Here is a 12,878-nt window from a genome sequence, read left to right as displayed (position 1 = left end):
TATATTGAGTATTAACCAAAGCACGAAAATGACAATAAATACCAAAGAATTCAGAACGATGTTTCATAAGAAAAATCCAACAATAACGTGTGTAATCATCAATGAAAGAGACATAATATTTGGATCCACTTTTAGTAGCAATTGGGGATGGACCCCATACATCAGAATGAACCAAATCAAAAGGTGCCTTAGAAATTGAAACACTTTTAGGAAAAGGTAAAGCAGAAAACTTGGCAAGTTTACAACCACAACAGTCAGAAATGTTATTTGGTTGTAATGATCCTAAGACTCCCGTTGATGCTAAGTATTTCAAACGAGGAGAAGATACATGACCCAGACGAGAATGCCATAAATAAAACTTAGAAGAAGACAAATTCAAACGGAAAGATGATAAATCAACAGTAGGAGCTGCAACATGTGGAAGCTTCAGTTCATCCAAAATATAAAGCCCCCCCTGTCTATGGCCTGTCCCAATCAGCCTCTTCGATTGAGGATCCTGCACATAACAATGAGTTGAGGAAAATAAGATTGAGAAACCAGAATCACACAGTTGACTAACAGAAGCAAGACTTAAAGTGAGGTTAGGTATATAATAAACATCAGAGAGAGATAGTTTAGGTGTAGAAACAGAACCAACTCCTTCCAATAACATAGGAGTTCCATCAGCAGTCATAACAGATACACAGGACGACTTATGTACATATGTAAAAGATTTAAAGTCAGATGACATATGATGGGACGCTCCAGAGTCAAGGATCCATATGGAGGATGATATACCTGATGAACCAGCAGAAGACAGACCTACATTAGGAGAGACTGACATAGCATTGGGCTGAGATGCAAGAAACTTCTGAAATTGTTCTACCAGGTCAGACATGTTAGACCCAGAGTGAACCATCCCAGGGGTGGCAGATGGAGAAACAGCAGTAGCAGCAGCAACATTGGAAGATTGAGATGTGTGCTGAAAGTTCCTGTATTTCGACTGAGGCGGACGCCACTGAGGTGGTTGATAAGGTTGCTCCTTCTTCAATAATTTTGGACATTGAGCCTTCCAATGACCCTTTTCCTTACAGAAGCTACATTCATCATAATTGACTCTGCCTTGAGATTTTCCTTTCACAACAGGAGCAGCAAACACAGAGGGGCTTGGCAGAATCCCTTTGTCAACAATTCCCTTTTCAGAGTGGGACTTCAAACGAACTTCTTCAGCTAAAAGTTCATTAACAACAGAGTCAACAGATGGCAGAGGAGTGCGATGCAAAATGGAACCACGTAGGCCTTCAAAATCATTTCGAAGAGCCATCAAAAACTGTACTAAACGCTGTTGTTCCCGGCGATCAGTGTACGGTGTGAATGCTTGCAATTCTGCAGATTCAGTGAGTGCCAATTGGTCCCAAAGATTAGTCATAGCAGAATAAAACTCTTGGATGCTCATGCTATGTTGTTGGAGAGCTCGAATATCAATCTCTAACTGATATTGTTTTGCAAAATTGGACTGCATATACAATCGTTTAAGGTGCTCCCAAACCTGAGATGCTGAATCATATTTTGCAAGTTGAACACCAATAGATTGCGAAACAGAATTATTAATCCAAGTAATAATTTTCGAGTTGTTCACTTCCCAAGTTTCTAACTCCTTTGCATAATTTTCAGTAGCACTATTTGTAGGTTTAACAAAAGTTCCAGAAACATATCCCCACATTCGTTTACCAATCAGAAAATTTCTCATCACATAACTCCAATATGCATAGTTGGAAGATCCATTTAGTTGCACACTAATGGATTGCAAAGAATCATCTCTTTCAGTTGCCATAACTAACAAGCACAACAGCAAGGAAATCGAAATGCAAAGGGAAAGAGAAACAGAAAACCTGAAAAATTCGCTCAACGAAAACTGCGAATCTGAAACTGAGATCTCTGATCTGCGAAATGCAGAGGCTGATCTACCATTGCAAAGAAGAAGAAAAGATGATGGAACCCATAAGATGATGGAACCCCTGTAACCCCCCAACCAACTCACCGTGGAGTTGGATCCGCGAAAGCTGTGACCTTAGCAAACCTTGCTCTTGATACCATGTTAGATCAGCTGCATAGGAAGGAAGAGAGAAGGGAGAGGAGAAGAAGAAGAAGAGAGAAGGGAGAGGGGAAATGCAAATGGAATTAATGATGGAGATAAGGCCAAAGGACCAATACATATAGGAAGTTGAGTAAATACAAAAAGACAAGACTACCCTTTACTAATAACTAAAATACATTTAACACCCCTAATATTGCATAACACTAAATACTAAAGTTTGATCTCTGAGAGTAATACTTGCTAAAAAGGGCAACCTTTTACCGTGAAAGACATTAATTCATTACTCATAAGTTGAGAGATACTGCTTATAACCCCATCCACGATATTAGTATGAGGAAGCAAGTCCCTTATGCCTATTAAGTCAAACAAAAAAACTGAACTACATGTTAACTCTATAAACCACAAGGTTATATATGAATTATCTGCCAACTCATAAAACATACAAACATTTTAGCAATTATATTTGCAGTGTTTGATTACTCACTACATCTTCAATTGTTGTACGCCAGCCTTGCATAGATGATAAACCATATCTAAGAAGGGCATTTTCACCTTCTTCAGAAAGCTTTTCAGTTTTTTGGATAACTCATATTTATTCCCATGGTTACTACCTATCTAAATGAGAACAATAAATAAACATTAGTTATTAATGGTTATTTAGAGCAAACAGACTGAATTCCATTTATAAAAACTGAATCAAGAGAAGATGAGCAAATTAATAAGCTACATACATGCTTACATGAGTTGACAATTGAATATGTCAACTTTGTTATATATTATAATAAGTTGGCAAAGAGATGTGAGAACGTTAATGAATATAAAAGATAAAAGTGATGAGGAAAGTGTGAGATTGTGTGAGAGAGAGCATATAATGAATGGCATTTTATTTTTTGAGCAAGTGAAATTGACAGTTCATCCACCACAACTACATTCTTTCTGCCATTTTCCATCACACTCTCTTTCCATTTTTTTTATGAATATAATATCTATGTAAAAATTTATACACAATTAATATATTATCTACTATTCTTTTACATTATTTATATTTAAAAATGAAAGATAATAAAATATGAATGATGAATAATATATAAACTATAATCTTTTACATTGTCATTATATATTTTCCTCTCTCTTCATTTTATATATATTTGGTAACAAGTGCATGACATTAAGTCAGGTTAGGATTTACGAATTAGGAATTGGGTGAGTCACCCAATTATATTGGTTTTGTTTTATTTCAATTAGCACATTTGTCTTTTTTTAATTCAGTATCCTCTAAATTAAGTATGCATGTTTTATAAAATGAAAAATGATATTCTCTTATAAAATTAACATATGAATCATGTAACATCTTCAAATTAAAAAATGAATAAATAAAGTTGAAAAGCATAACTAAATATATATTCACTAAACCACTATATGATCAAGTTGCATATACTTCCATATGAATAAGACTATGAAGTATATAATTATGCAACTATATGCATCAAATAAAAGGAAACCAAATATACAGAGGAAATGAGATGCGGATTTGAATGTGCCACATGTAACAAAATAGTATGGCTAGCAAATTTCCCACTTTTATGATCCTTAATCTTTATGAATCTTTCATGTGAAATGAAAATGAAGCCAAGTCTCCCCTCTATTTAAAGACCAACAATTTAATTACCTCCCTTTATTTTAAGACCCAAAATTTTCACTTTCACCATTCTGAAACAAATGTGCTTCTTTCATTACTTTCACTTCCTTTATTGGAGGATGGGATGAAGGCTATAATTTCCTTTTGACTTTCCTTTTTTTATCATGATTTGGCCATTAAATATACAGTTCTGCAAGTCACACCCTTGACTTTTTCACATATTCTGTAGTGGTAGTTTAACTAGACAAAAACAGGCCATACTAAGTTATATTTTAATGTTATAGCTACCAACTGTGAAGGTATAAGAGGTTTACATGTGACTTTCAATAGAGGAACCTATATTTTACAATAATGATATTTTTAGTTTTTCCTTGTTTTTCTTTGTATTACTTTCCTTTAAATTCCCGAGCTCTTATGTTGGAACAATATTTTATGCCTAGATTTTATGAATAATTAGTATTCTCATTCTAGATTTATTTTATATCTCACTTGACACTTGATAGAATAAAATTATCAGTTTTGTGAAAGAAGAGAAATGATGAACTAAGTACATTCTAATTTTGATTAGAAGGATTGATTTACATTATTGTTTTCTTTGAAATTTGTCCTTTATCTGTTACTATTTGTATCCATAGAAGGATTGATTTACTTTTTTTTTCTAATTACATGGTCAGTGGAGAGGGCTATATAACCATAAATAAAATAAATATGCCCAAAGTGTGGAATTCGACAACTAGTATGCTACACTTGTGGAAAACCCATACAGGTATCTCGTGAGTGCAAGGAATAAGTCACTACAAGAAATTTGTCATATACTTACATATGCTTACAATGATAGCACATAAAACCGTAAGTATAGATATAATATAGTTATAGACATAAATAAATTGTGGGTATAAGTATACTATAGTTACACATATTTAGGTTTGTAACTACATATTTTAATGACAGAATATATTCCGTAGATATAGATCCCTTATACCTACAATATTTTATAAAAACCGTGGGTATAGAATTATTTTTATTTATATAATTAATTTTAGCTTGGAGTGTTTTTTTCTACCCAGCTATGGGAAGACTTCTCTTTCTAATACATCATTCAACCATTCTCTTTCTCATTTCTAGGTTTACTTCTCTTTCTCATTCCCTCCCTGCCACTCAACGTTCTCTTTCTCGTTTCAAGGTTTACTTCCTAATCCTTTTTTTCTATTCGAATTTTCCATAGTGGAATTAGGGTTTGTGAAATTACCCATAAACTACATAGCTAACCATGAATTAGTTGAATTAGGGTTTGTACCTAGGGACTCTTACCCCAGGAATGTCAGCAACGACGACCACGATTCTGTGTGTTCTCTATGATTTCTGGTGTGGCCGTCGATTTCCTTACCTCTCCCTGTGTGGGTTCATGTATTGGCTTTCTCGTGGAGAGAGTGTCTCGCAGTGGCTATGGAAGCTCTACGATGTCGTTTCCTCATTGCATCCCCGACTCCTCTGGACGATGTCTCTGAACCCCACACTATAGTGTCTGTCGAGCCACCTCTAGCTTCGCTAGCGTATCGCCAGCGCATCCACCGCCTGACGTCGTTTAGTGAATCTTCATTGAAAATGCATTGATGTAAGAAATAATTAATGGAAATGGAAATATCATTTATTTTAATTAATGGCATTTTCCTTCACATCCGCCGCCTGACATTTTGGAGGTTCACATTTTAGGAGTAGCTCAAACATTGGAAGACAAATGGTTTTTGGTGTTAATTACTTCATCAATTTTTTAATGAATCTTATGGCTTGGTGAATCTGTGAAGAATGTAGTTGTATATGATAATGGTTGTTTTAAGGCTCTTATGGTTTGTTATTTGTGCTCCTCATTATGTTTTTACCCGCTCTTTAATAGTCTATGAATTCACTCTGCAGATTACTTGTCTAAAGGGAAGGAATCAAAATGAGCAGGAGCCCAAATATGGAGGTCCATTATAGCAACAACGGCTACCCCTATAATATATTAGGGAGCTATATTGAATATTTTGAAGGTCTCACCTATGAACATATCAACTTCATTTTTTTGGTGCATCACATGCTCAGGCGCCCGGAAAGAATGTGATCTATGTTCTGTTTATGACATTTTTTGCTTTGTTTTGTTTGAAATTGTTGCAGTTCCTTCATTGTTTTTCTTAATGTAGAGGTGTTGAAAAAACTATTTATTCTGTATCATATTTAATACTTTTTAAATGTTATTGTTATGTTACTATTAATGGAAGACTAATAGAATGGTTTCTAGTATTCACGTAAAAAATAAATTAAAAATTGCTTTTGTATATGCAGGAGAGTTCTTACCCTTCAACATCAAGATTTTACAAGTTTGGTCATGGTTATGATGTAAACCATCATGAATCACTGGTGAATTAGTATAGGAGGTCATTGTAAAAGTCATCGACAACCAATGAACAGACAACAACAACAAGTACATAATGGGGAGAAAGTGTAAATACTGTCATACAAGACAATTGAGTGTAAGTTCTCGAGCTTCATTTTGGAGAATTTTCCTAAACATGGGCCTTAGATTAGCCTTGGAAACACTACTACAATTAAAACAGAAAATGACATGTTTGGAACATTATAAGTAGTTAGTTAGAACTTTGGTGATATTTGTGTCACAACATGTACTCTTTGGCATGTGCGAGTTCCTTAATAGAGCATTACTTCTCATCTCACACCATTGCTCCTTGAGTTTGTGGTCGGAATATTCTTTGACTGCAGTTAGATAGTTAAGTACATGTTTAGGCCAATAATCCACACAAGTTTCAGATTTTGTTGCTTACATTTGTTTAACTTTTTCAATGTTATGGTTTAACGTATCTTGAGCTCTTTTTGTCTTCCTAGTGTTTTTATAAGATTAAAACTTATGGTTTAATGTAATTTAGATGATCTTTCTGGAACAAAAAATGTGGATTTATTCTCTTGGATAATTTTCACTTTCCTTCCACACTTCTTCATAAAACCATGAAGGAAATAAATCCTGAAATTCATAAGTAATATGTCATTTCCTTTTTATGTTATATTTATGTAAACATACTACTTCAATTTACATGACTTTTTGTTTTGAATATTGTGGATGTAGAACCAAAGCAACATAAAGGACAACAAGAATGCTAGATACATCGTAATTGGAAGAAGGTGAAATTGTAGTACTTGATTTGGATGAAGATGGTCAATACATTGGTGAAGAAGTGACAACTCTTACTCATCTCATTAGTAGTGTGATTAGAATGCATCAATACTATTTGATCCAAGTAAAACTAAAGAACAAGTTGCATCTACATTACCTAATGATTTGGAAACACAATTTGTATATATTTAGATGGGCATATTCAAATTGTGTAATTTTAAGGATTATAATACTTTTTATGTGTATGTTATATATAGTTATGTTATTGTTAGGTGGACATATTTAACTAATGTATTTCAATGGATTGTATGATTTTTTTTTAATTTTAAATATAACGATGTCCTCAAATATTTAATTTTCCATTAGTATATTCATATTATAATTTCATATTACCATTTCTCATTAAAAAGTGTCAAAATGAGACTATTGGTATATGTATGACTCTTTTAATATCATCAATACTTACATCAATAGAATAAAACTGTAGGTATAAAAAAACATTTTCAAACTATAGTGATAGGAAAAATCTGTAGGTATAAACACCTATAGTGACGAATAGAATCCAAAGGTAAAAGTTGAAGTTTTATACCTACGCTCCTGACAACCATCACTAAAACTAATAGTGACGGTGAAAAACAGTAGGTATAGCAACTTAAATACAACAGAAACAAACATCCATAAGTAAAAGTTTTTTTTGCTATACCTACGGTTTTGTAACTTTTACCTACGGTTTTCATCCGTAGGTAAATGGCAAACTTCCTGTAGTGAGTGATATATCATAGATATGTTATTTCAGATCATGTCTTATACATTATTTAGCATAAAGATAATGAAGTAAAAACAACAATAATAATCAAGATTTAAATTTTTTAATTAACATTACATTTTTCATTGACACGAAATGACAAATTTTTATCCCCTTTTTCAACTGTTCCATATAATAGGTGAGATTTAAACCTCAACTTCCATTTCACTCCCTACACTCTCCACTTTTACTACTTGACCACTTTATGACCCCTAAATTAAATTAAAGAGTGCTTAATTCCAAAATAAACTTATCATACCTAGTTTTTTATTACTTTTGGTAAATAAGAAGGACCGGTGCCTGCCATTAGTGATTGACCCAATAATTAGGTAGTAAGGGCATCGATAATATATCAGTATTTAAGTAGTACGGCAAAAACAACAAATAAATACGACTATATCATTAAATATGATTAAAAAATTAAGCAGCGAGGACAAAATAATGCTCTCTACTAATATTAATAGATAAAAATGATAAAGTAACTATAGTATAAATAATAATAAAATAAATATACGAGTAAAAATAATTGAAAAGGAGCCACATGAAACACAGTCTTGAAAATTGCCACGTATTGATTTTTGCTCAGACAAATTCCTACTATATAGCACAATTGCTAAAATTATCCTATAAATATATATTGTTTGGGGTAAGGAATGTGACGCATAATAATATTTAAAAAACTTAAAAAAATTAAAAATAAAACATTTTCCACTTTCCACATGTTACCTAAGTTGACTCCATTTCCATATAAAATGCACAAAACTTATGAGAGTTTATGCAATTTCCAACCACCCAAATGGCTTCAATGGCTTATTCTACCACTTTCTTCACACCTTTTCATGATTTCACTCAATTTAGAACAAACCCACCAATTCCTTCTGTGCCTTTCATCAAAACCTGTTCCTTTGGTTCCTCCAACTCAGCTTTTTTCCAACATCATGGGTTTTCACAACAAACCACATCTTCCAGTCTTCCTAGGTTTCTTATCAAGCCTAAATCTTTCTCACTTCATGCAAGAGCAGCCACTGAGAAAACCATTTATGATTTTACTGTCAAGGTATTATCCATGCTTAATTTCAATTTGTATATTTCAATCCTCTTTATTATATTATTATGTTTTTTATTATTTTTAATTTTTAAAGTTGAGTTATCCTTAGAAATTTATTTCAGGTGTAAACTGTATAGTTACCTGATATGTGGTTTTGGTAGTGTGCGGGTACCTAGTATGTGAGACGTTAACCTGTCAAATACCCATATGCTAGGAATACATTTAGTAGGGTTTCTATAGCTCTTTGCACAATACTTTTTTATGAGACTTCATATAAGTTTGAATTAACTTTTGTTTCACCATAAGAGAAATATCCAAGAATAAAAAAAAATTTGTTTGTTGTAACTCATTCATATAAGTGAGTGTACATTACCAATTATTCTTCTTTTCTTTTACTTAAACCGTTGGTAAAAATCCAGTTCATTCCTTAAAGAAAATCACTTCGCAAAAGAACCATAAATTGGTACGAGAAAACCAGTTCAGAAAAAACCACACATTGCTATGAGAGAACCAATTCACACTTCTCTATTAAAATGAGAGAATTGTGTTTCAATCACTTATCACAAGAAAGTTTTTTTTCTGGATGGTGTGAGCTGTATCCTATCACATAAAGATAAAAAAAGGGTCAAGAATTGTTTTTGTTTCGGGGATTATCGTTTCTCTTAAATTGCTTGTTTGAATAATTTGTTTATATTATTGAGTTATTTTGTACATTGTATATATTTTTTTTAAAGTGAGGAAAATTTATATTTTTAATCCTCTCTCTTGGAATATTATATGGTGCAGGATATTGACCGGAAGGATGTTCCTCTAAGCAATTTTAAAGGGAAGGTTCTTTTAATTGTCAATGTTGCTTCAAGATGGTATGGGCTGGTACTTCTTAAGGGACACATGTACCTTAATATATTTATGCTACATCCTAATTTTTTATTCTTCGATGTTTCTCAATCTTTAAGTGACAATCTATCAGTATTTAACTTAACATTTGTATTGAAGTTTCTAATCATTTTTTATAACATTGATTAAATTTCCTCTCAATGACAGTGGTTTGACATCATCAAACTACTCAGAACTGGCACACATATATGAAAAATATAAAACTCAAGGTATGTTATGTATAGAGCATAGTTATTTGTGTTTTTAAATATTTTTGAGTATGACACATAGTTATGTTCTAGTTGATATTTCCATAGTGTAGTTTGATTTTTGTCCCTTCCCTGTGTGTTGGTTCATCCAAATTCTACAGGAAAAACTATCTTGCTGTTTTTTGATGTCTTAATTGAATTGTATACATGTGTATTACGAAATACTTCTAAACTTGGTAATTGCTTTCCTTCAGTCCAGTTTATTCCTCTGTGATGTGTGTTATTCTGGATTTTATTATATGGAAGGACCATTTGTGCTTAAAGCATTGAAAGAAACCCAAAGATATATGCTTTATGTATTATATATGACAATGTCTTCTGATATAATAATGCTAAATATGTAGGATTCTCCCAACTCATCTGAAGATTAAAGTAAATTTTGTTAAAGTGGGAGTTTCCCCACATAATGTAGTACAACCAAAATTAGATATGCAAGGATTCCACCCTTGGTTTGAAATTTGTGGATACTAACTTGTCTGGCATTGTGATATTGATTCCCCTTTCCCTCATTTGGATGTGCATATTTGCCATGGTACATGTCTTTATATTTGATTGAATAGCTTAATTAAGAGCAGCCCTATGTACAAGACTCTCATCTAGTGAGGTACAGGGGTGATTGATGTACCTAGCCTTACTCTCACAAGCGAAGAAGTTAGTATTTCACTTACAAGAGTAAAGCTGTGCACATCTACCCTCCCTAGATCTTACTAGGTGAGAGCCTTATACATTAGGCCTCCCTTTTAGAGAGGGGACCCTCGGCGGAATAGAAAAGTTGTTTGCCTTGTGACCAAGAGGACATGAGTTCAAATCCTGGAAACAACCTTTTTTTGCTCACAAGGATAAGACTGCATATATTTACCAACTTCAAACCCCACTAGGTAGAAGCCTCGTGCACTAGGCCACCTTTATTAAATTAAGGGTGTGAATGTCAAGGGAGATGTAGAATCGATGAGTTAAAAGTTAGGAAGGGGAGTGAAAGTGGAGAAGATGGGAATTTCATTTTCCCTTGCATTATTTGGAGATTGGACTATTGTTTTATTTAGTTTTCATTCCAATTTGGGGTGCAAGAATTTTGGAGGAGAGAATATTAATTGTGGCATCTTCATTGTTTCATCTCTACAAGAATTTTTGGAGGAGAGAATGCGGATTATGGCCTCTTCGTTTTTTCATCTCTACCATACACTGCTTAAGTTGCTTACTAGTAAAGGTATCATAAGAGGGTTACTATGTAGTGGAACACAAATGAGCGTTGGCCTTATATTTGCTTAAAGAACTTTGATGGTGTCGTTATAGAAAAAAAAATTAAATTTTCAGTATATAGATTCAAAAATTGACTTCAATCCATTTTTGTGAATCATTGAAGTTTTGTTGTTTCTCTTTGAACATATTTCTAAATATTTTAGTTCAAAAGTAATATGTTTTTCTCTTCCACACACTTCTAGTGCCCTTATGTAGTTCCTTTACAGGTCTGGAGATTCTAGCTTTCCCCTGCAACCAGTTTGGTATGCAGGAGCCTGGATCTAATCTAGAAATTAAGGAGTTTGCTTGCACTCGTTTTAAAGCAGAATTTCCAATTTTTGATAAGGTTTGATAATATTTTTATCCGCTCAATAAAATACAGGTTTATATACAAGTAAAGAAAGTAATAGTGTTTGGTTAAACAGGTTGATGTAAATGGACCATTCACAGTTCCAGTATATCAGTTTCTGAAATCAAGTGCTGGAGGCTTCCTAGGTGATCTTATAAAGTGGAATTTTGAGAAATTCTTGGTTGATAAAAATGGTAAAGTTGTTGAAAGATACCCACCAACAACCTCTCCTTTTCAAATTGAGGTATGTTAATCTTTTCTCCTAGCAGCATAAACCCATTTTCTCCTAGCAGCATAAACTATCTATATCCGGAAAAATATAGGTAGAGTCCTTGACTCATGCTTGTTGTTAAGGGTTCAAATTTTGTTCTATACATGGGGAAAAAACTTTCTAAAAATACATTTATGTTTAATGCTATAAAAAGCTTTGAAAAAATATTTATGCTCTTGTTTTATGTTATTTTCAGAAGGATATCCAAAAGTTATTGGCGGCTTAAGCAAAAAGGATAGATGTACCTAGGTGCAAAAAGCAAGCAATGTTTGCAGAGATATAAATTTGGTGATAATCAATAATTATTTTAAATTGTGTTTGATGTGTTACTGTTGCATTTATCGGTTTAAAAAAATTATGCTGCACTATCCCATATATACTAATATATACTTTGTAGTGTAAAGATAACAGTATTTGTTCAAGACTTCAAATTTATTGTTTAGCATGCAACCATTCCTTTGCCTTTTAAGGCATTTCTTTTCTGTTCACAATGCTTCACTTGAATTTCTTGATGATGCACATTGAACATGTGGTTTGGTGCCTTACAATAGCTCTCACATACACTAACAATAATTGCAAAGACTTAGATTCAATAACAATTTGCTGATGTCCTAATAAAAAGCATCACCTCAATCAACTTTATAAAGTTCTGAATTAATTTGTGTTACATCACATGTGGTGCAATAGGACAACACATTTATTTCAATACCAAGAAAATTTAAAACTAAAATATAAATTCAGTAATTTTATCCAAGTAGAAGCTACTAAATATATAAAACAGGTGACATATAAAACATGTGACATAATCCTATCCATGCGAGTGCTGCTATTGCTCCGTTAGCGTATTGGGGGACGATTGTTCTTTGTAAGACAATCTGCATCAACATGTCCTATTGTGCCTTTATCACTTGGACAATTTCCCTTAACTGACGATTCTCGTGCATGACAGCTGTCATCTTGTGTCTGAGCTCAACAATCCTAGGTAACTCCCAAGAGCTGCAACTAGAAAATGCAATGACCAAGTCTTATATTAAACCAAGATTATTAGTCATACAAATGTTTTAAGACTTGTTGTTACGGTAACTTGTAACCATTCTAAATGACACGAAATAATACACTGAGTGACATTGCCTAATTCT

General features: G+C 33.1%; 2 protein-coding genes across 2 annotated transcripts; one reads left to right on the top strand and one right to left on the bottom strand.

Annotated features, from left to right (window-relative positions):
• Positions 1–405: 405 nt before the first annotated feature.
• LOC109336859 lies at positions 406–2,076 on the bottom strand. Its single transcript, XM_019573674.1, has 3 exons — positions 2,021–2,076; positions 778–1,943; positions 406–496 (listed from the first exon to the last, which is right to left on the bottom strand). The coding sequence occupies exons 1-3, from the start codon at positions 2,074–2,076 to the stop codon at positions 459–461; spliced, it is 1,260 nt and encodes a 419-aa protein (XP_019429219.1). The 3' UTR covers positions 406–458.
• Positions 2,077–8,429: 6,353 nt separating this feature from the next.
• Positions 8,430–12,093, top strand: LOC109336860 (phospholipid hydroperoxide glutathione peroxidase, chloroplastic-like). The gene is made up of 6 exons (XM_019573675.1): positions 8,430–8,744; positions 9,522–9,598; positions 9,780–9,841; positions 11,347–11,465; positions 11,545–11,712; positions 11,936–12,093. The coding sequence occupies exons 1-6, from the start codon at positions 8,463–8,465 to the stop codon at positions 11,963–11,965; spliced, it is 738 nt and encodes a 245-aa protein (XP_019429220.1). The 5' UTR covers positions 8,430–8,462; the 3' UTR covers positions 11,966–12,093.
• The last annotated feature ends 785 nt before the right edge of the window (positions 12,094–12,878 follow it).

Source organism: Lupinus angustifolius, unplaced genomic scaffold (assembly GCF_001865875.1).
Source record: "Lupinus angustifolius cultivar Tanjil unplaced genomic scaffold, LupAngTanjil_v1.0 Scaffold_1_64, whole genome shotgun sequence".
Classification (NCBI taxonomy): Eukaryota; Viridiplantae; Streptophyta; class Magnoliopsida; order Fabales; family Fabaceae; genus Lupinus; species Lupinus angustifolius.
Note: the sequence above shows the minus strand (reverse complement) of the source record. Positions and strands in the feature narration are given on the sequence as shown.